The following is a 21,394-nucleotide window of genomic DNA, read 5'->3' as shown; positions in this document are numbered from 1 at the left end:
CCATATCTTCAAATTGCAGATCTACAAGCAGATCTCGATACTCATAGTGCGGCGCTATGAGCTTGTAGATCTGCTATTTTTGAATAGCCAAAGTATACAATATTGTTAAAGTGGTTAACCTCCCCCTCCCAAGGACTCAAGGGGGGGTCTTTGAAAACTATGTTCTAAGACTAGGTGGCTCTAATATAAGTGCTTAACATTGTGTGTCATTATCGTTACCTCGCTGCAGTAGGTGGTCTCCATGCGCTGGCTCAGACTGGGCTTGAGGCAGGTGGTGGACAGCACAGACACCAGGCTGCCGTTGTGACTCTCGGAGGACGGACCCCAGGACACCGCTGCGGTGCTGGACCCAAGCAGCCTGACGCTCACAGCCTGGGGCCGCTCCCTGGGCTGATCCAACAGCTCTCCACTGCTACCTGCTCACCAACAAAAAACACAACAGCATCGTTCTGACGCTCCATTTCAACTGCACCAAATACGCAATATTGCATCCATTCAAAAATAATCATGTTTTTAGTGATTACGCTAGAGGGCGCTCGCCGCCATCCTATGAATGGTGCCTTGACTAACAGAGAAGGATAGAAAAAAAAGACTCCAAATAAGGTAAAACCAGAAGTGCCCATAGAACCTTCTGCTTCTATTGCAGAGTTGCAGAGTTGTTGCAGAGTTGTTCCACAAGAAAGAGATGATGTACAACTTTAGTCGCCAAGAAAGGAATATGATAGCCTTTGCATCCCTTTTGGCTAGGCGTCTGATACTGCTTAAATGGAAAGAAAAACTCCCACCAACTTTCAAATCATGGGTTAATGATATTATGCATCACTTGACTTTGGAGAAAATTCGCTACTCCACAAGGGGGTGTGCTCTGAAATGTTACACCATCTGGCAACCTTTTTTAACATATATAGAGAGACTGAATGCTGCTGACATTAATGACCCATAAATTACCTGTGAAAATTAAAAGTAGTTTATAGTATTCTGCATGTGTATCTCCACAGCATGAATACAGAGTTTTACAACTAAAATCTGGTCTTCTAGACAAGCAATCACTGAAAACAGGTTTTGATCAGATCAGAGCCTCGCCAAATGAATGAGGAAGCATGCAGGGACGTTGAGTAAAACAAAACAAGCGCTTCCCCCCCGTAATCCGACACCACCATGTGTCCAGTCAACAATGTTGTTTTGGTTGCGGTGCGTTTAGTGTGCATAATTCATAGGATAGGGAATACTACTGTACATGAGGGCAAGTGTGATGTAAAGCTCCTTTAGGGATGTGTTTTGGGGGAGGAAAGTACTTGACATGTATATTTATTGAACATAGAGGATTTTCCCTGAAAGCTACAAGCTCACGGTGAGCTTGTAGATGGGCAATTTTCAATAAAATAATGTTTTAGTTTTATTTGTAATTACCTACCTGGTTCTATAGTTATAATGGAAACAAACAAACAAAAACAAAAAACAATCAAAGAACTTTACAGGTTGTGGAAAGTTTCAGGTTATGGTTCTGGGTTCCAAAAAATGTATAAATCAAAGTCACATTAGCTGCTATTCTGCACTGGGCTCCAGGGATGGATACAAGAAGAGTGGGCACCTCAATGTAAAATTAGTAGGGGTGTGCCGATATATCGTCCCGCGATATATCGCGATACGTTTTCGTGACGATATGTATCGTTTTGATTTTTTTAAATTCTTTTTTTTTACAATAATAATAATCAGGCATGCAAACAGCCCGAGGTGAAAAGGGTGACAACATGTTTTTTTTTCCGGGTCAGGTGTCACACTATTGCCCTATTTGGATTCAAAACGGCTATTGTAGCTGAAAAGCTACAAGTTTGCATGTCTGAATAATGCAAAAACAGAATTATTTGTTTGCATTTGCTTTTTTTCTACCCCATATATTTTCATAATAAAAAAGTGCGTATCGTATCGTATCGAAATCGTATCGAAGTTGTGAGCCCAATATCGTATCGTATCGTTTCGTGAAATTGGTGTATCGGCACACCCCTAAAGATTAGCTATTTTGTCCAAAATGTAAAAGAAAATATATAAAATGGTCTTAAGTAATGTAAAGTATACATGATATGAACATGCATGGTACATCACTATCAGACCATACATTTACCTTTCAACTTATTGTTCAAGGCCAAAATGACAGGATATACAGGTTTTGTAGCAAGTTGTAGCAATTGTAGAAAATTTTGACCTTAATTGTCAAGTGTTCTATCATGTTCTAATCATGTACACTTTACATGACTTTAAGACCGTTATCCGGATGTCATTTTGTTTTTACATTTTGGACCAAATAGGCAATTTTACATCGAGGTGCCCGCACTCTTCCCGTTACCCCGGGGATCGGCCTGGTAGTTCTGTTCTGCATACATACTGAGGTAGAAGGTGAATCCCGTGCGGGCGGAGCTCTCCCTGGCCTCACAGTCTCCGGAGGAGCTGAGCGTCCGGACCAGGACGTGGTAGACTCCAGGCTCCGTCAGCTCTGTGAAGAACTCGTGAGTGTTCTCGTCCACCGTGGCCGTCTCAGTGGAGTTCCCTGGACACACGCAGAGAGGAAGGTCAAAACAACACCGGTGTAAAGTGCTGTACATTTACTCAAGTACTGTACTCAAGTATAATTTTGAGGTATTTTTTACTTTCTTCAGTATTTCCAATTCTCAATACTTTTACTTCCAATCCACTACATCTCAGAGGCAAATATTGTAATTTTTACTCCACTACAATTATTTGACAGCTTTAGTTACTAGTTACTGTACTTGGCAGATTTAGATTATTATCACAAAACATAACACCACTTCAGCGCAATATATATGTTGACCATTTGAAAATAGCCGATCTACAAGCTTGTAGATTTGCTATTTTCAAAAGATTTTTATACATTTTGAACTTGTGAAATGGAACATTCTGCATAATGAGTACTTTTACTTTTGTACTTTAAGTATATTTTGATACCAATACTTTGGTACGTTTACTCAAGTAAATTTAGAATTCCGGCCATTTCTACAGTATTTATACTTTTACTTAGGTAAAGAAAATGTAGTACTTTTTCCACCACTGCACAAGTGCATACATAGAATAAAGCTAAATAAATTCTAATGACTGAAACATTTCGGCAGGCCATATCCTAATCAATTTGTGAAACAGCGGGAAAGGAAATCAGCGAGAAAATATACCGCTCTGTTACTACACAGAAAAATCATAATGTTAAGTATTGTCATTCTAAACCTATGTTGATGCTGTTCCACATACAGCCAACCTGTTCAAATAAATCACAGATTGAGTAACCTTATGACATCTGAAACCATTCATGTTTATGGAAGATGCTTTCTGAACATGTATTCTATTGCTAGTTTGACCAATACTCTTTGATCTTAAAATAACGAATAACCAAAAAATAGCAGATCTTGCGATGTGTTGTGAGCTTGTATATCTGATATTTTCGGTGCAATCGGGATCCAAATGACGCCTACCAGTGACATCATCGATGGGGAATCCAAGCTAATAGAAACTGCAGGCTTTCTATTCCTGTAAAGTTAGCATGCTATAATGGAAGCCATTGTTCTTGCGATAATACAAATTTAATTAATTTAAAAAAAATCTTGTTTGAAAAAAACAAGATTGAAAAAACCCAGCCGAACGATGATGTCACTGGTCGGCGGGTTTCTGAATTGTCCACAGCCCTCCTATGAGACACAGACCCAGTAGAGATAAATGGTACCATTTTATCATGAGCATTAGTGAGGAGGACCAATTATATGAGGATGGGTTGAATATGGGTGAAGTCGTCCTTTAACCCATTAAGACCTGGAACGAATCTGTGTAATTTTTTGATTTGAGCTAAAAAAAGCATTACGTTATACTTTGGCTATTCAAAAATATTTTTGAAAATGTGTGAAAATTTGTGCAAATCTGTGAATATATATATTCTTTTATTAAACTCAAATCTTTGCTTCTGGGAGTCCCTGGAACAAAACATTTTGAGATGGGGGGGTCCGCGGCCAAAAAATAAAGAATTTTGGGGTCCTTGACAATTATGAAAATGTTTGAGAACCACTGATATAGCAAATTAGCAACATATGTTTTTTTTTTAAACTGTTGGGATTTAGAAGACACTTTGTAGAATCGGCTTCAGGTCTTAATGGGTTAACTGTTTGATTAACTGTCGCACCCCTCGTCTAATCAGCAGCAGCTTACCATCTCGGTAGATGTATACGTTGAAGCCATCGTAGGTGGTGGGCGGTCGGGGGGGAAGCCAGCGGAGCTCCAGCAGTATGGGCGGCAGTTTGGTGGGCAGGACCAGGGGCTCGGACGGCGGCCCACCCATAGCCGACCCGGGCTCGTTGGAGTCCTCGTACTCCGGCAACGACACGTTCACAAACTCCTCCTCCTCGCCATCGGTGCCGGGAGGCGGGGCGCCCGCGGCGACCGGCCAATAGGACTGCGTCACCACAGCCCCCTGCAGGCTCGTACCGTTGGCTGTCACGTTGGCGTCGTCTGCAAAAATAACAATAATAATAGTGATAATAAACTGCATTTATATAGCTACAGTTATGCACAGCCTATTAGATAGCTAAGTGCCAGACCATGAAGAGCTTTTGAAGAGGTTTTAAAAATGTATTCTTAAAGTGTCTGGCAGCCAGTGAAGTGCAGCTACAACTGGCGTTATGCGCTCAAATCTCCAGGTACCAGTGATAGAGGTGAAGTTGTATCTAGTAACAGTGATAGAGGTGAAGTTGTATCTAGTACCAGTGATAGAGGTGAAGTTGTGTCTAGTACCAGTGATAGAGGTGAAGTTGTGTCTAGTACCAGTGATAGAGGTGAAGTTGTATCTAGTAACAGTGATAGAGGTGAAGTTGTGTCTAGTACCAGTGATAGAGGTGAAGTTGTATCTAGTACCAGTGATAGAGGTGAAGTTGTATCTAGTACCAGTGATAGAGGTGAAGTTGTATCTAGTACCAGTGATAGAGGTGAAGTTGTGTCTAGTACCAGTGATAGAGGTGAAGTTGTATCTAGTACCAGTGATAGAGGTGAAGTTGTATCTAGTACCAGTGATAGAGGTGAAGTTGTGTCTAGTACCAGTGATAGAGGTGAAGTTGTATCTAGTACCAGTGATAGAGGTGAAGTTGTATCTAGTACCAGTGATAGAGGTGAAGTTGTATCTAGTACCAGTGATAGAGGTGAAGTTGTGTCTAGTACCAGTGATAGAGGTGAAGTTGTATCTAGTACCAGTGATAGAGGTGAAGTTGTATCTAGTACCAGTGATAGAGGTGAAGTTGTGTCTAGTACCAGTGATAGAGGTGAAGTTGTGTCTAGTACCAGTGATAGAGGTGAAGTTGTGTCTAGTACCAGTGATAGAGGTGAAGTTGTGTCTAGTACCAGTGATAGAGGTGAAGTTGTATCTACCAGTGATAGAGGTGAAGTTGTGTCTAGTACCAGTGATAGAGGTGAAGTTGTGTCTAGTACCAGTGATAGAGGTGAAGTTGTGTCTAGTACCAGTGATAGAGGTGAAGTTGTATCTAGTACCAGTGATAGAGGTGAAGTTGTATCTAGTACCAGTGATAGAGGTGAAGTTGTGTCTAGTACCAGTGATAGAGGTGAAGTTGTGTCTAGTACCAGTGATAGAGGTGAAGTTGTATCTAGTACCAGTGATAGAGGTGAAGTTGTATCTAGTACCAGTGATAGAGGTGAAGTTGTGTCTAGTACCAGTGATAGAGGTGAAGTTGTGTCTAGTACCAGTGATAGAGGTGAAGTTGTATCTAGTACCAGTGATAGAGGTGAAGTTGTATCTAGTACCAGTGATAGAGGTGAAGTTGTGTCTAGTACCAGTGATAGAGGTGAAGTTGTGTCTAGTACCAGTGATAGAGGTGAAGTTGTATCTAGTACCAGTGATAGAGGTGAAGTTGTATCTAGTACCAGTGATAGAGGTGAAGTTGTGTCTAGTACCAGTGATAGAGGTGAAGTTGTGTCTAGTACCAGTGATAGAGGTGAAGTTGTGTCTAGTACCAGTGATAGAGGTGAAGTTGTGTCTAGTACCAGTGATAGAGGTGAAGTTGTGTCTAGTACCAGTGATAGAGGTGAAGTTGTGTCTAGTACCAGTGATAGAGGTGAAGTTGTGTCTAGTACCAGTGATAGAGGTGAAGTTGTGTCTAGTACCAGTGATAGAGGTGAAGTTGTATCTAGTACCAGTGATAGAGGTGAAGTTGTGTCTAGTACCAGTGATAGAGGTGAAGTTGTATCTAGTACCAGTGATAGAGGTGAAGTTGTGTCTAGTACCAGTGATAGAGGTGAAGTTGTATCTAGTACCAGTGATAGAGGTGAAGTTGTGTCTAGTACCAGTGATAGAGGTGAAGTTGTATCTAGTACCAGTGATAGAGGTGAAGTTGTATCTAGTACCAGTGATAGAGGTGAAGTTGTGTCTAGTACCAGTGATAGAGGTGAAGTTGTGCGTGGGGTCGTAGGGGATCTGGGTGACATTGCCCGCCACCTCCCCAGGGGTGATGGCCTCCTCCGCCTCCTCCTCCTCATCCTCCTCCATGAGTAGGACGTCCCGGGCCCGGCGGAGCTGAGGGCTCTCCTGGGTCCCCTCCGGAGCGGGGCCATCGTCCAGGCTGTCCCCCGCTGGCGCTCCTCGCTGGTGCAGGTGGACGATCTTGCGGGAGATGTTGAGCGGTGGGTTGGGGACTGCGAGCCAACAGAGAGAGAGAGGAGGTTGACCGATGCACACGTCTCTCAACGGTCATTTAAAGCAGGGGTTCCCAAACCTTTTAGACCCAAAAGACAAATTTGTATCCCCAGAAGAACTGAAAAAAAACGTTTTAAATCCTTTGAAATAATAATTGTGAAAAAATTGTGTGCATTTTCAAGAATACCGGTATGCTTATTTTAATGATCAATCTATCAGAACTATACTTTGTATACTTTGTATATGTATACTTTAAGTTCTTATCTATCACAATGAAAACAAAAAATATATGTTTTTACATACATTTTCTTTATGTCCATGTTATATTATCAATTAAATCTTAAGTGTTTTACCAATTATCTGTGGGGCCCACTCGCAATATCCTCACGGGCCACCAGTGGGCCCCCAGCCCACAGGTTGGGAAACGCTGATTTAAAAGCTCGTCATGTTGACAGATAATGAAATGAGAAAACGCATCAGGTTTTCCCACAACGGCCTGTTCTTATGAAAGCAGACCATGAATGAATGCGTGTGGAGTGACTTGATAAAGAGTAATAGAAGCAGTGCTGGTATTTAGATTCAATCAATAATGCATTGCCTGGCCCCTGCGGCACGCCGGGCCGTGGGAAGCCTCTCTGACTCAACCTGGTCATTAGTGGAAACGCCACTGGCTCTGCTGCCGGGGGGGGGGGGGGGGGAGGCATCTTGTTGAGTCGCAACAACAACAACAACAACAACACACCATTTTCACTTCATTCTGCAGCATATTGTCACTGTGTCGGCTGCAAACCTTGCATGTGTCGCAATGCGTCGCGATGTGACGCGTTGTGAGCTTGTAGATCTGCTAATTTTGATACTTTTGTGTGACACTGTAGTATGATGAATTAGGGCATTCATTTACAAAATACGGAGATGCAAGGTTTCTGCCCGACAGCAACGAAATGCTCCTCGGGGAGCGAGCCAAAAGCTCCCCATCCAACACTGTGCTGGCACCCTGTTTCTCACCAGACATCCATTCTCATGTATCATTAGCAAATCCACTAAATGCAGTCGACAAATCAATACATAAGTAATCACAGGGACACGCCAGCTTAGAGAGAACTGTGTTATTTGTGGATGGTGCTAATGTTTCTAAAAACACCTGCATATGATGCTACTGTTTCTAAAAGAACACGTACACACCTGCATATGATGCTAATGTTTCTAAAAGAACATGTACACACCTGCATATGATGCTAATGTTTCTAAAAGAACATGTACACACCTGCATATGATGCTAATGTTTCTAAAAGAACATGTACACACCTGCATATGATGCTAATGTTTTAAAAATAACATGTACACACCTGCATATGATGCTACTGTTCCAAACATCATGTGAATACCTGCCTACAAACTGAACCCTATATATCTTGATTATTTAATGTGTTTCTATCCTGTGTTTTCTTTTTTCTTTTTCTTTTATTAATTTTTTTTCGCCCTTTCCTCTCTTGCATTCGCTCTACCTCTGTCCTCAATATGTTCAAGAAATACTATAAGGTGATGGAGCACGAACAATAAAAATAATTTCACCCACTTCTTTACACCTGTAAACCTGTGATGTGACAATAAAGCTGATTCTGATTCTAAAACACAATAGAATACTGGCCTCACAATATGAATGAAAAACATTTAAATGCTATAGATGTTTTATGGGCTTTAATAGGCGAGAAGAAAACCAAATCAGAGAATCAGATTTCAATATCTGCAATACTTTAATTCACTTTATTCCGCAGAATAGCAAGCTAGTTCTAAGCCAGCGATTCCCACCCGTGGGCCGTGAGAATATCGCAAGTGGGCCCCCAAAAGATTTTAATTATAATATAACATTAATATATTTTTTTTATAAAAAAATGGTCGCGGTTCCATTTTCGTGGGTTGCGAGTGAATATCCCTTTATTATTTGTTTCCTAAATTTTGTCATTAATTATTATTATTTTAAAAGATTTTCTAAAGATTTCCACAAAAACTTCAAACATTTTTCAAAAAGAATTTCATAAATAAAATAAAAATTATCAAAAAAAAAAACTTAAATTAGAAAACATCAGATATCAGATTTCTCTTTTGGGTCAAAAAAGTTTGGGAACCACTGTTCTAAGCTATTGATCCCGGTCTAGTGAGTGGGGTACCTGTTCTGTGGTGCAGGGGTTTGTGGGTGACCTCGCTGCGTCTGACCAGGGTGGTCTTGTTGACGGTGGCCTCAGAGACCAGCTGGAAGGTGATGTTCCTGTAGCACGTTCCCGGCAACCAGTGTTTGAACACCGTTTTACCCTCGTAGAAATCTAAAAAAATAAACACGTAGAAAATGTGCATGAAAACAAATTAGCACTGATCATAAACATAATATTCAAATCTACTGAAAAGCAACACGCAACTTAAAGGACCGCTTGTTTTCAACCTATCTTCATATAATTGATCCTCACTAATGCTCATAATAAGGTGACACCAGTTCTGTCTACTCATTCTGTGTCTCGGGACTGTGGACAGTTCTGAAACCTGCCTACTGGTGACCTTTTTTTTAAAATGTTTGTATTAAAGCGAGAACCATGGCTTCTAGAATGCTAACTTTCCAGGAAGAGAAAGGCTGTCGTTTCTGTTAGCTTGGAATCCCTATCGATGATGTCATCGGTAGGCGGGTTTCTGAACTGTCCACAGTCCACCAATGAGACACAGAGTGAGTAGACGGAAATTGAGCCATTTATAATGAGCAATTATATGAAGATATGGTTGATATGGGCAAAGTTCCCATTTTAAGTCTTAGAAATCGAAACAGGAGACTGAGAATGTCCCGTATGTACAACATGAATAAATACAGGAGCTATAAATCCAAGGTAAGGTGGCCAGATGCTCCGGTTTGGCCGGGATTGTCAAGCTGGGTGTTCCGAGTCCAGACAAATATCTCTAAAACACTCAAATGTCCCCGTTTTCATTTTTCATCACAATTAAAACAACAACACTTGTTTCAAGTGCTTACATACAGTAGATGTGTATCATGTTCTGTTCTGTTGAAAGAAAGGTGTAGTCACTAGGTGTGCTAAAGGTGCTAAAATAATTGTCGCCTTGTCCTGATGAAAACACCAGCTGAAAATGTGAAAAACATTTAAAAAAAAAGGTCAAAGGAATTGTCAAAAGCAGCGAAAATGGCAGATTTACAAGCTCACAATGCAACATGTTGTCAGCATATAGATCGGCTATTTTCCCCTTTTTAAGGATTTAAGTGATCTAGGATCCCCGGGTTGGGCTTTTGAAAGTACGGTCACCCTAACCCAAGGACATTACCTTTATAGAGCATGGAGCGCTGCTCTCTGCCCTCAGTGTAGCTGATGTTGACCCGACTGAAGACATTGTCGGGCGGGGAGCTGATCTCAAAGACCACCCCGGTCTCTGGTGACTCCCTATAGTCTGATATCAGCACGCTGTCCAAAGGAGAGGGCTCTGGAACACACCAAACCATCACAGGTTCACCTTCAGGCTACTGTCACAATTATTGCATCGCCTGATAGCAATTGTTTGAGATAATCGCAATTATTTTTGCATAATCGTCAGAATCATTTCAATTCATCTATACATGAAACTGTTGAAAAAGAATAACACAGAAATGGCTATTATAGTATGTTATGCACAAGCAGTGGTGTAAAGTAACTAAGTACATTTACTCAAGTACTGTACTTAAGGAAAATGTTGAGGTACTTTTACTTTACTGGAGTATTTCCCATGTTTAATACTTTTCCTTCTCCTCTACTGAATCTTAGAGGCAAATATTGTACTTTTACTCCACTACAATTATTTGAAAAATGTAGTTACTAGTTACTTTGCAGATATAAATTATTATATTATAACACATACATTAACCACTTCAGCCCCGTTTTATATATAGGCTATTTGAAAATAGCCAATCTACAAGCTCACAACGCGTCGCGAGCTTGTAGATCTGCTATTTTCAAACATTTTAGTACTTTTACTTTTGGTACTTTAAGTATATTTTGATGCCAATCCTTTTTGTACTTTTACTCAAGTAACATTTTGAACACAGGCCTTTTACTTTTAACAGAGTATTTCTACATTGCAGTATTTCTACTTTTACTTAAGTAGAAAACGTGAGTACTTGTGCACTAGCGCCAATAAGCAAACAAATTGTTTCCTTGCCTCTAGTGGACGTCTAATCAATCTTTTTTCAGTGCCAAGCTAACAACAACCTTCAGCCCCATGCAAGGACACGCATCAGGGCCGGATCTAGGCATGGGCAAGGGGGGGCAATGCCCCCCCAAACGCCCTGACTGCCCCCCCAAAAAAAAATTGGAAAAAAAAAAAAGCTGGGGGGGCTTGTGAAAGTTACATTTATGTCATGATATGAAATGTGAGCTTACCATAATCAAAATAATCCTTAATCATATTCCATCATGTATCATTGCACAATTCAAATAATCCTCTGCCCTGATTTTCCACACACACAGTCACACACACACATGCAGTACTACTCCTAAACAATAGGAAGCAGTATTACACAAACAGCCGGAAAAAACGCAAAAAAACGCAAAAAAATTTTCGTCGCCGCGCTTCGCGCGCCGCCGAGGAAGCCGCCCCCCCAACATTTCCTAATGCCCCCCCAAATGATAATTTCTGTATCCGGCCCTGACACGCATTCTGCAACGGCGAGCTGGTTCTACGCTTGTCTGGGGGGGCCAAAGTTTCCCTGGATAATAAAAGAGCATTTGAAGCGTTTCTCGGTTTCTCAGTTTCAGTTCCCGAACCCCAGACAGTTCCTACGTCTTTCCTTCACTTGTCCTGGTTTTACGACAGACCAGCGAATTCTATCGGGAGGGTATTGCAAATGGCCCCCCAACTAATTGGCAAAACGATTAAGATTTTCTTTAAAACCTTCAGCAAACAATATGCAATTTTTTTTATTTAAAACCTTGAGCATCATGCTCAAGGTTTTAAATTAAAAAATTGCATATTGTTTCTTTAATACATTATTTAAATTAATGGTTAACTATAACCATTATTTCATACTTTGGCTATTCAAAAATAGCAGATCTGCTATTTTTGAAAAATCGTGAAACTTTGTGCAAATCTTTGAACGTATATTTTTCAAAGCGAACATTTGTAAAATATTTAGTTCCAGGGACCTCCAGAAGCAAAGATTTGAGTTTCAAATGTTTGCTTTAAAAAAGAAATATATTCAATGACAGAGTTTTCAATTTACCAAAGAAATCTAAAATGACGGAGGTGCGGTCCCGCTATTAATGGTTTGAGAGATTTTCAAGTGGGCCCTGGTCCAGAAAAGCTTGGGAACCTCTAGGTTAAGACGTTTCCCACTGTGCCTTATACTGCAGTGACACAGCCCAGCTCACACCTGCCGTATTTAGGCCGAGATTTGCCCCTGAGATTTTCTCTCGTCTATTTTAGATTTTCTTGCGCACACGCCTTTTGTTTTTTTTAAATCTTTCCTCCTGCTCTCGGAACATTTATCTAGCATATATCGTCTATGTCGGGTGGAAACCTCATATGTCCAATATGAGCTGTAAAAACTATAACAGCCCCAGTTTACCCTTAGGGATTAAGTCAAGTTTGCTTTATTCATTTGTCTTATCTTGCATTTCTTCAGTGGTGGACAGTAACTACAGTAAGTGTAATTACTTGAGTAATGTACTCATGACTTTCACTATACGCTACATTTCAAATAGAATATTTTTTTGAATAGCCAAACTACGTATAAAATAGGGTTAAAGTGGTTAAAATGATTGTGACGCTATATTAACTAGCTGTGGTTAATATACCAGGGGGTCCACTAGCTGTCCACTAGAGGTCCACTAGCTGTGGACCCCCTGGTACCCCCCCCCCCCCCAAGGACCCCTGGGGGTCCCCGCACCCCACTTTGAGAACCAACGACTGTAATAGTTTCTTACTCGTGAGCACAGACACGGTGCGAAGCGGTCTGGACCAGCTCCTGTCCTCCCTGACGAGGAGAGCCACGGTGTAGCAGAGGCCATGCCGGGGGGCGTCGAACGCCAGCGACGGCGGCTGGTCGCTGGCGTTGTGGAACTGGAAGTGGAGCAGGCGCGCTCCTCTGGGCTCCCCCGTGAGGCGGGCGGCGTACGCCGTCACGTTCTCCCGCAGGTCCGAGGGCTCGAGGGTCACCAGGATGGACTGCTGCTCATCCCGGAGCCTCACCTGGAAGGCAGCTAGGCTCTGGAAGGAGGACAAGCAAGAGAGAGAGAGAGAGAGACACGTGATGGATGGATGGATGCATGGCTGCTGGTGAGAAGACAAACGTTTGTTCAGTTCGGTTTCAGGGGATGGCAAAAAAAAATCACACCAGTGTGAAGAGAGTGGTGCCTTTCATGAGTTCATTTCGTTCACTTCACTTAAAATTCACTTTTTACAGACTTTGATGACTTCAAAGTATTTTTACTAATTTTAAGTACTTTAAAATGTTTTTATTGTTTTTTACGTGTTTTTACTCATTTTAACATCTTTTAAGTATTTTTACTCATTTGAAGTATTTTTACTCATTTAAAGTATTTTTACTCAGTTTAGGAAACTTTAAAGTATCTTTACTAATATTTAAGTATTTTTACTCATTTTAAGTATTTTTACTCATTAAGTATTTTTACTCAAAAGTGTGCGTTGTGTGTGAGTGTGTGTGTGTGTGTGCGTGTGCGTGTGTGTGTATAATTAGTGTAACTGGTTGCATCTTTGTGTTGCAATCAGCCGCAGCTGTTGAGGCTGACAGAGAGGCCGTGCTCATACACACAGACAGACAGACAGACACACACACACCAGGACAAAGTCACTCCTTGGAGTGGCTAGCACCACTCAAAAATAAAGAAATGGTAAACGGTGCATTTATATCCAAAGCGCTTCACATAGATTGTGCATTACATTTCACCCATTCACGGCGGAGGAAACCATGCGACGCACCAACCTGCTCGTCGGGAGCAATTAGGGGCTCAGTGTCTTGCTCAAGGACACTTCGACACTAACTCTGGGGGAAGCCCGGGATCGAACTGGGGACCTTGCGGTTTCCATCCGGCAGTGGTGTAAAGTAACTAAGTACATTTACTCAAGTACTGTACTTGAGTAACATTTTGAGGTACTTTTTACTTTACTGGAGTATTTCCAAATTTCAGTACATTTACTTCTACTCCACTACATCTCAGAGGCAAATATTGCACTTTTACTCCATTACAATTATTTGAAAAGTTTAGTTACTAGTTACTTTTCAGATATAAATCATTATATTATAAAACATACATTAACCACTTTAGCCCTATTTTATACCTAGGCTATTTGAAAATAGCCGATCTACAAGCTCACAACGCGTCGCATCGCGACGCGTTGTGAGCTTGTAGATCTGCTATTTTCAAATATTTAGTACTTTTACTTTTGGTACTTTAAGTACATTTTCATGCCAATACTTTTGTACTTTTACTTAAGTAATTTTTTTATTCTGGACTTTTACTTGTAACAGAGTATTTTTATATTGCAGTATTGGTACTTTTACTTAAGTAAAGAATTTGAGTACTTTTTCCACCACTGCTGTCAGGCCACTCTACCCCCTGAGCCTACCGGGCCCGCCGATCACCGCCCCGGAACCGAGGGTTACGTTGTGGTGCGGTGGGTGGGGTAAATACTGCTGTCAAACACATTCTATGAAGCCATCAAAGCTGCAGCATCACTTGGAGAGACAACCCACAGTCACTTCAAAGACAAACCTGTGGAATACTACCATGCTAAGTCTCAGATCTCTCAACTGTCAACAGACATTCAGCCATTCAGTCAACCAGTTAAATATGGCGAGTTGGCTTTGTAAGCCTCTAATCAAGTTACATGGAAGGCTTTCTGAAAATAAATATAGAAAATATCGTTTAATATAGAGACACACGGGGACTACAAATTTCACGCCCACTTTTGAGACAGCGCCGCTACTCGAGGTCCGTTAGAACGATGAACTGCAGCTGCCAATGCATTCTCTATGAGAGGATATGAAAGTTAGCCTACTTTTAAAATTATCCTGCATTAACTGAAGACGATATTGATTTAAATAAAAATATATTTCCAAATGTATGGAGTGTCTTTGTCAACATATCTTCTTGTTTTCTTAATAGTTGATGTGTTTCACATTTAATTTGCCACTTTAACGAGTTACCCATAATGCTAACACAGCAGAGGGTAGACAGCAGACGGGCATTTCAGTGACATCACTGTCTTTACGAGCGCCGAGCGCCGACCAGTGGCGTACCCACTGTAGAGGCAGGAGAGGCGGTCGCCTGCCCAACTAAGATCTCGCCTCCCCTAAAAAAAAAAAATAACCTGAAAATGTGTCATTGCGTGCTTAATGTCCTTATAGTCACGCATCCAACAAGCTTTGAACTGAGCAGATTGGACCTTCTGTTCCAGAGATAATGACCAAAACCTATTGAAAACGGCCACTTTCGCCAGTTTTCTGGGTATTGAAAACCTCAAGGGATGCGACCGTGACGTATGTACCATGCGACCACTTAAACTCTGGATCTCCGATGCTAGCGGTTTTGACATACTGATGGAGTATATTATAGTATATTGTGGGTAGTATATCGAGATGAAAGATATGGGACATTAAAAAGGACAAATTAAACAAATGGGACAGATTATTAGAACACAAAAAAAATTGCTACAGCCTCAGTAGTTAACCAGTGAAATGACGGTATTTTACAATGTCTCTCATAGAGATTGCATTGAGAGCTGCAGTTCATCGTTCTAACGGACCCCGAGTGTCAAAAGTGGGCGTGGATTTGTAGGCCTTCCGCTTCCGGCCGTGTGTCTCTATATGTAGTGGCGGTCCCTGCATCGCTGCTCTCTCAGCTAAGGGGTCCTTGGCCTAAAAAAACGTTGAAGACCCCTGGCATAGAGCATTGGCTCGCAAACTTTTTTAAATGTTTTAATTTCAAGGACCCCAATAACTCTGAGAGTGTACAAATGTACATCTGTACACTCTCAGAGACACAAGGGTCCATTTGGAACCCCGCACAAGGAACACTGAGGGTCCCTGGGCCCCACTTTGAGAACCACTGGTCTGGGGAAACTTGGGTCTAGGAACAAGAGAGGAGAAATGGAGGGACACGTGGTCAGAGAGAGTCCTATAACCGATGCTCATGCTGTAGGTTGAAATGTCCCCCTGAAACATCACTAGTGTACGTGTCCATTAAAAGCCCTGTGTGCCGCTGCAGGCACGTGCACACATAGACATCAAAGGGGGCTTGAGCCCCTGCCCTTTAACCCATCTGAAAAAAATATATATATATATATTGAAAAATGTTTTTGCTCCTGTTTTAGGATTATTATGGTAATTTGCGGGTCGCGTGGCCCAATTATTAGTTACGTTACTGTTGGGCTGGGACGTTTTTCAGCAGTGGCGTAATTTACATAGGGTTGCTGGGTTAAAACGCCCCCCCCCCCCCCCCCCGTTGACAAAACGGTGGGCCGGTTCGGAAAATCCCAGAGTTGAATTTTGGTCCCAGCACGCCCCTGCCGAGAATAGACAATCTCCAAGCTCACAACGCGTCGCGTTGTGAGCTTGGAGATTTGCTATTTTCAGTATTTTTTACAAAAAGTGCCCTTTTGGAAATTTCAGCCCCTGCCCCTCTAACATTCTCTGCACGTCCCTGTGCCGCTGAGCAGGGCACTTTGATACAAATGAAAGGCTGCCGGGGGAATGGTTACAAAATCATCACCAAACATTCAAAAAAAAAAAAAAAAAACATAGCCACATGAGCCACATGAAATAGTCTGTGGCTCATGGCTGTGTTGTGACTGAAATGTGACGTGGACAGAGCAGTGGGGATCATCATAATTAACACACCACACACTGTGACAAGCGACACGTCGGGGACGGATGTACTCGGGGACAGGAGGACAGGCCACTGAGTGTCCTTGGACACAGATGGTCCTTGCGGCTGCGTTACTTTTCCAGGGAGTCACATCGTGGAGCGTTGTTGTGAGCATGCAGGTCGGCTATTTTCGCTCTTATTTTTTTTCCATTTTTTTTTTCACCTACTAGTCCATACCCAGGGACAGTGGTGTAAAGTAAATAAGTACATTTACTCAAGTACTGTACTTAAGTACAATTTTGAGGTACTTTTACTTTACAGGAGTATTTCCAATTGTCTATACTTTTACTTCTACTCCACTACATCTCAGAGGCAAATATTGTACTTTTACTCCACTACAATTATTTGAAAACTTTAGTTACTAGTTACTTTGCAGATATACATTATTACTTTATAAAACGTACATTAACCACTTTAGCCCTATTTCATATCTCGGCTATTTGAAAATAGCCGATCTACAAGCTCACAACGCGTCGCATCGCGACACGTTGTGAGCTTGTAGATCTGCTATTTTCAAACATTTTAGTACTTTTGGTACTTTAAGTACATTTTGATACCAATACTTTTGTACTTTTACTCAAGTAAATTTTGAATTCCGGACTTTTACTTGTAACAGAGTACTTCTACATTGCAGTTTTGATACTTTTACTCAAGTAAAACATTTGAGTACTTTTTCCACCACTGCCCAGGGATGTGGGCACGACTTTGGTAATATGCGCTGTGTACACAGTATTATGCTTAGTTAAACTTTAGGAGAGGAGGCTGCTCATTTGAGCACGGCTGTGTGTAACAACCCGGTCAATTACATGACGTAAGTCGTTACCACAACCATGATAAGGTGCAAATAACACGACGTTCATGCGAATATTGTGCTTGTGATTCAAACAAATGCTCTGTGCGAGCACTATGGACATGATATCCAAAGGGCTCCCGCGCTCATGAAACGCATTGTGTGGACACGGCTCCTAAATCAAAATCCGTTATAACTGTACAGCGCTGTCTGTATACTGCCGCCGTTCTTCTCTGTGTGAATGTGTATACTCTGTAGTCCCGAAGCTAAGTCCACCCACTGGCTGGGACCGTAACCGTGACAACAGAGCAGGTCCCATTGCCTGGGGGAGCGTAACCGTGACAACAGAGCCCGCGGCCACACACGCTCAGTAGCTTCCAAACTCTGCAGAATTCACAAAAAAACGCTAACAAACAGCTTAAATTTGGGAAACGTGAAAAATGACATTCGTGGCTGTCTTCATAGGCTAATGGCCAATTCCTGTGTGCAAGTTTAGATCAATTGCTCAACCCACTGAAGAGAAAAACGTGTTCAGACAGACAGACAGACAGACAGACAGACAGACAGACAGACAGACAGACAGACAGACAGACAGACAGACAGACAGACAGACAGACAGACAGACAGACAGACAGACAGACAGACAGACAGACAGACTGTATAGTAGGATAACAGCATGCCTGAAATAGGGACACGTGACCTGTGTTGCACGTCACCTTCACTCTCGTTCTCATCTTCCTCTTTGTCTCTCTGTCTCTCTCTCTCTCTTTCTCTCAGTATGTCTCTCTCTCTTTCTCTCTGTCTCTCACTCTCTCTCTCTATCACTCTCTCTCTCTCTCTCTATTCAATTCAAAGGGGGTTTATTGGCACGAGAAGACAAATGTTTATATGGCAAAAGTGGAACAAAGCAGTCAAAACAAAATAATGTATGTACAATTAAAAGGAAATATAGAAATGTGTGAACAGACCTGTGTTACATTGCAACTTAGGACAACTAGCTTACAAAACCTGAATAATTGTGTGTTTGCTGTCAGAAATAGTTATATACACATAGGGAAGCTTGGCATACACGTTTGAAACAAAATGGCAGCAATATTTCAATGTTTGGCACCAAAGTAATTAAGTACTTTTACTTAAGTACTATACTTAATTAAATTAACTTATACTCTATTACATCTCAGAGGCAGATAATATCATACTGATTTAGTTACTTTGTAAATTTAGATTATTACCGGTATATATTAATAATCTTATTTTATAAACCTATTTTATACTTCAGTAAAAAAAAAGAAGAAGAAAAAACATGGCAAATTTGGGAAAAAAAATTAATGCTTTTACAATCGATGCCAAATACTTTTGTACTTTTACTCGAGTCAAATTTCGAATACACAAAATTCCTGAAGAAGATCCAGCAGGATCGAAACGTTGAAGCAATAAACAAGTGGAGCTGATAAATAACCAGTGTTGCAGACTTTATTTCTCTCCTGTTCATTGCTGTTTGTCCAGCAGAGAGAGAGGGTGAGAGTGGATGTGCTATCGCCTTTGTCAAATTTCAAATACAGGCCTTTTACTTGAGTGAAAGTAAAAAAATAAAAAAATCAGATTACTTCTCCCACCACTTGCCACCAACCAACCAACCAACCAACCAACCAGCCGTGGAGGCTGACCTCACAGACGTCTGGTTGGCTGGCTGTGCGACGGCCCATCAAGCATTGCCATAATAACAGCCCCCTCGGGGGGCCGAAACGGCTGTAATTCCAAACACCAGAAATCAATGAGACAAAATACAAAGTCCATTACGTCTCATTAGCGGTGGGTCACTCACTGCCAACGGGCAACAGGCCTGGACGGGAACCAGAAAGCCCTCGTCCCTGTTTTTTATTTTTTTTTTACGAGCGGAAGAATGTGGGTGACTGAGCGAGGGAGAGCGGCTTGGCTTCCTCCATCCTGCCTGCCTGCCTTCTCTTCAACTTCACGTCATCATCACACTGCCCTGGGCAGTGGTGGAAAGAGTACTCAAATGTTTTACTTAAGTAAAGGTATCAATACTGCAATCAGGGGGCTGACTGGGACCAAAATCCAGCCTGGCATTTTGGTCAGGGGGGGGGGGGGTCGAATGCGTTTCGCTGTTTTAACCCAGCAACCCTACGCCACTGCTGAAAAGCATCCCAGCCCAAACATTAAGGTAACTAATAATTGGGCCGCGCGACCCGGAAACCGTAATAATCCTAAAACGGGAGCAAAATTGTTTTGATATTTATATATACTGTACTAGACCATACCCGGTGGATGGCGCATACGAAAGTAGTTGCAAACTTGGGGTTATTGCACGTCCTGTAGCGCGGTCCCCCCGCGGTCCCCACGCGGCACCCCCCGCGGTCACCCCTCCCCACGGGCAACCCCCCCCCCCCCCCCCCACGGGCAACCCCCCACCCACCCCCCCGTCGCGGAACCCCCCGGGTCCCGTCGCAAACACACACACACACGCAACGTTTAGCGCGAGTCGTCTCGTGCGCGCACACGCACACACAGAGTACATTTTTACACGTGCCTCCCCAACGTGCATACACGGCCGCGGAGGCGAGTGTTCTGTGTGTGCAACAGTGTAACGCTGTGGTGTGTGCAACAGTGTAACGCTGTGGTGTGTGCAACAGTGTAACGCTGTGGTGTGTGCAACAGTGTAACGCTGTGGGGCTGTAGATGCGGCGCATGCGCACACACAGAGCCAGCGTGTGTGTCGCGGCTGGATTGGATGCGACGCATGCGCAGTTTGATCGGGCACAGACGAAGATACGACCCACCCAAGACGGACGGACGGACAGACAGAGGTTACTCAAATTATAGTATGATATATATTTTTTTTTTTGGGTGGCCGCGTTTGCCCTGTCTTGGCGGCCTGGTCGGCCTGGAATGGCGCGGCCGTTCTGGAATTGTCCCAAATTTCCCAGCAGCCAGCACGTCCCTGACTGCAATGTAGAAGTACTCATCTAATACTAGTAGTAGGCTACTAGTCTACAAGCTCACAACGCAAATAGCCTAGGTATAAAATAGGACTAAAGTGGTAGTATGTTTCACGATGTAATTTATTTCTGCAAAGTAACTAGTAACTAAAGTTTTCAAATAATTGTAGTGGAGTAAAAGTACAATATTTGCCTCTGAGATGTAGTGGAGTAGAAGTAAAAGTATTGAAAATGGGAAATACTCCAGTAAAGTAAAAATCCTCAAAAGTGTACTTAAGTACAGTACTTGAGTAATTGTACTTAGTTACTTTACACCACACTGGCCCTGGGGAAGGATCTTCAGAGGAACACAGGCAGTGGTGGTGGAAGAAGGACTCCGATATTGGTTTCGATATTCAGTTTTTTTTGGTTAATATAGGCTCTACAGTATATGCACACTACAGCAGCCATATTGGAAAGAAAGTGGGTCTCGACTTCCTTACTTCCTTCACAGGTCTTACCAATGATACTAATTTCAAGGACCCCCATAACTCTGAGAGTGTACAAATGGGGTTGATTTGTACACCCTCAGAGTTACACATCCGTAAGGGGTCATTTGGAACCCCCTCAAGGAACCATGAGGGTACCTGGACCACATTTTGAGACCCACTGGTGTATAGAAAAGTGATTCCAGTGAGCCAACATGCACAATATCAGCACCCTGACTCTGTTTGACCAGAATGGAACAGAGCCTTCATTAGTATCATTGGTAACACCTGTGAAGTCGGACGCTGTGGGCGCTGGGGGGCGTGTCCTCTCCTCCGTGTCATCAGTTCCCATACCCTAGGTGGGGTTGGCGATAGGGCCTTTCTGTGTGGAGTTTGCATGTTCTCCCCGTGTCCCCTAGGGTAGGTATACCCTCACAAAAAACATGCAGTAATCCTGGTCTCTATACTGCCTCCCCCTGGTCTGGCGGGGCGCCTGATGGAGTGGAAAGGAACTGGTTATAACGTGTTCCTTCCACGCGCTACATCCAACCGGGGAAACTCCCCCCTGTCAGGGG

At 42.4% G+C, this 21,394-nt stretch overlaps 1 protein-coding gene across 1 annotated transcript in view; it reads right to left on the bottom strand.

Annotated features, from left to right (window-relative positions):
• The window catches only part of ptpro (protein tyrosine phosphatase receptor type O), a gene marked incomplete at its 5' end in the record, with an annotated part of 85,215 nt that overhangs the window by 38,198 nt on the left and 25,623 nt on the right, over positions 1-21,394 (bottom strand). Inside the window, 7 exons of the mRNA XM_080420602.1 lie at positions 220-412; positions 2,380-2,545; positions 4,204-4,503; positions 4,696-6,690; positions 8,860-9,012; positions 10,010-10,165; positions 12,640-12,922. Coding sequence (XP_080276728.1) covers positions 220-412; positions 2,380-2,545; positions 4,204-4,503; positions 4,696-6,690; positions 8,860-9,012; positions 10,010-10,165; positions 12,640-12,922 — 3,246 coding nt within the window. The remainder of the gene's footprint in view (positions 1-219; positions 413-2,379; positions 2,546-4,203; positions 4,504-4,695; positions 6,691-8,859; positions 9,013-10,009; positions 10,166-12,639; positions 12,923-21,394) is intronic.

This window comes from Gymnoscopelus braueri (genome assembly GCF_963280865.1).
Source record: "Gymnoscopelus braueri genome assembly, chromosome: 23".
Taxonomy (NCBI): domain Eukaryota; kingdom Metazoa; phylum Chordata; class Actinopteri; order Myctophiformes; family Myctophidae; genus Gymnoscopelus; species Gymnoscopelus braueri.
Note: the sequence above shows the minus strand (reverse complement) of the source record. Positions and strands in the feature narration are given on the sequence as shown.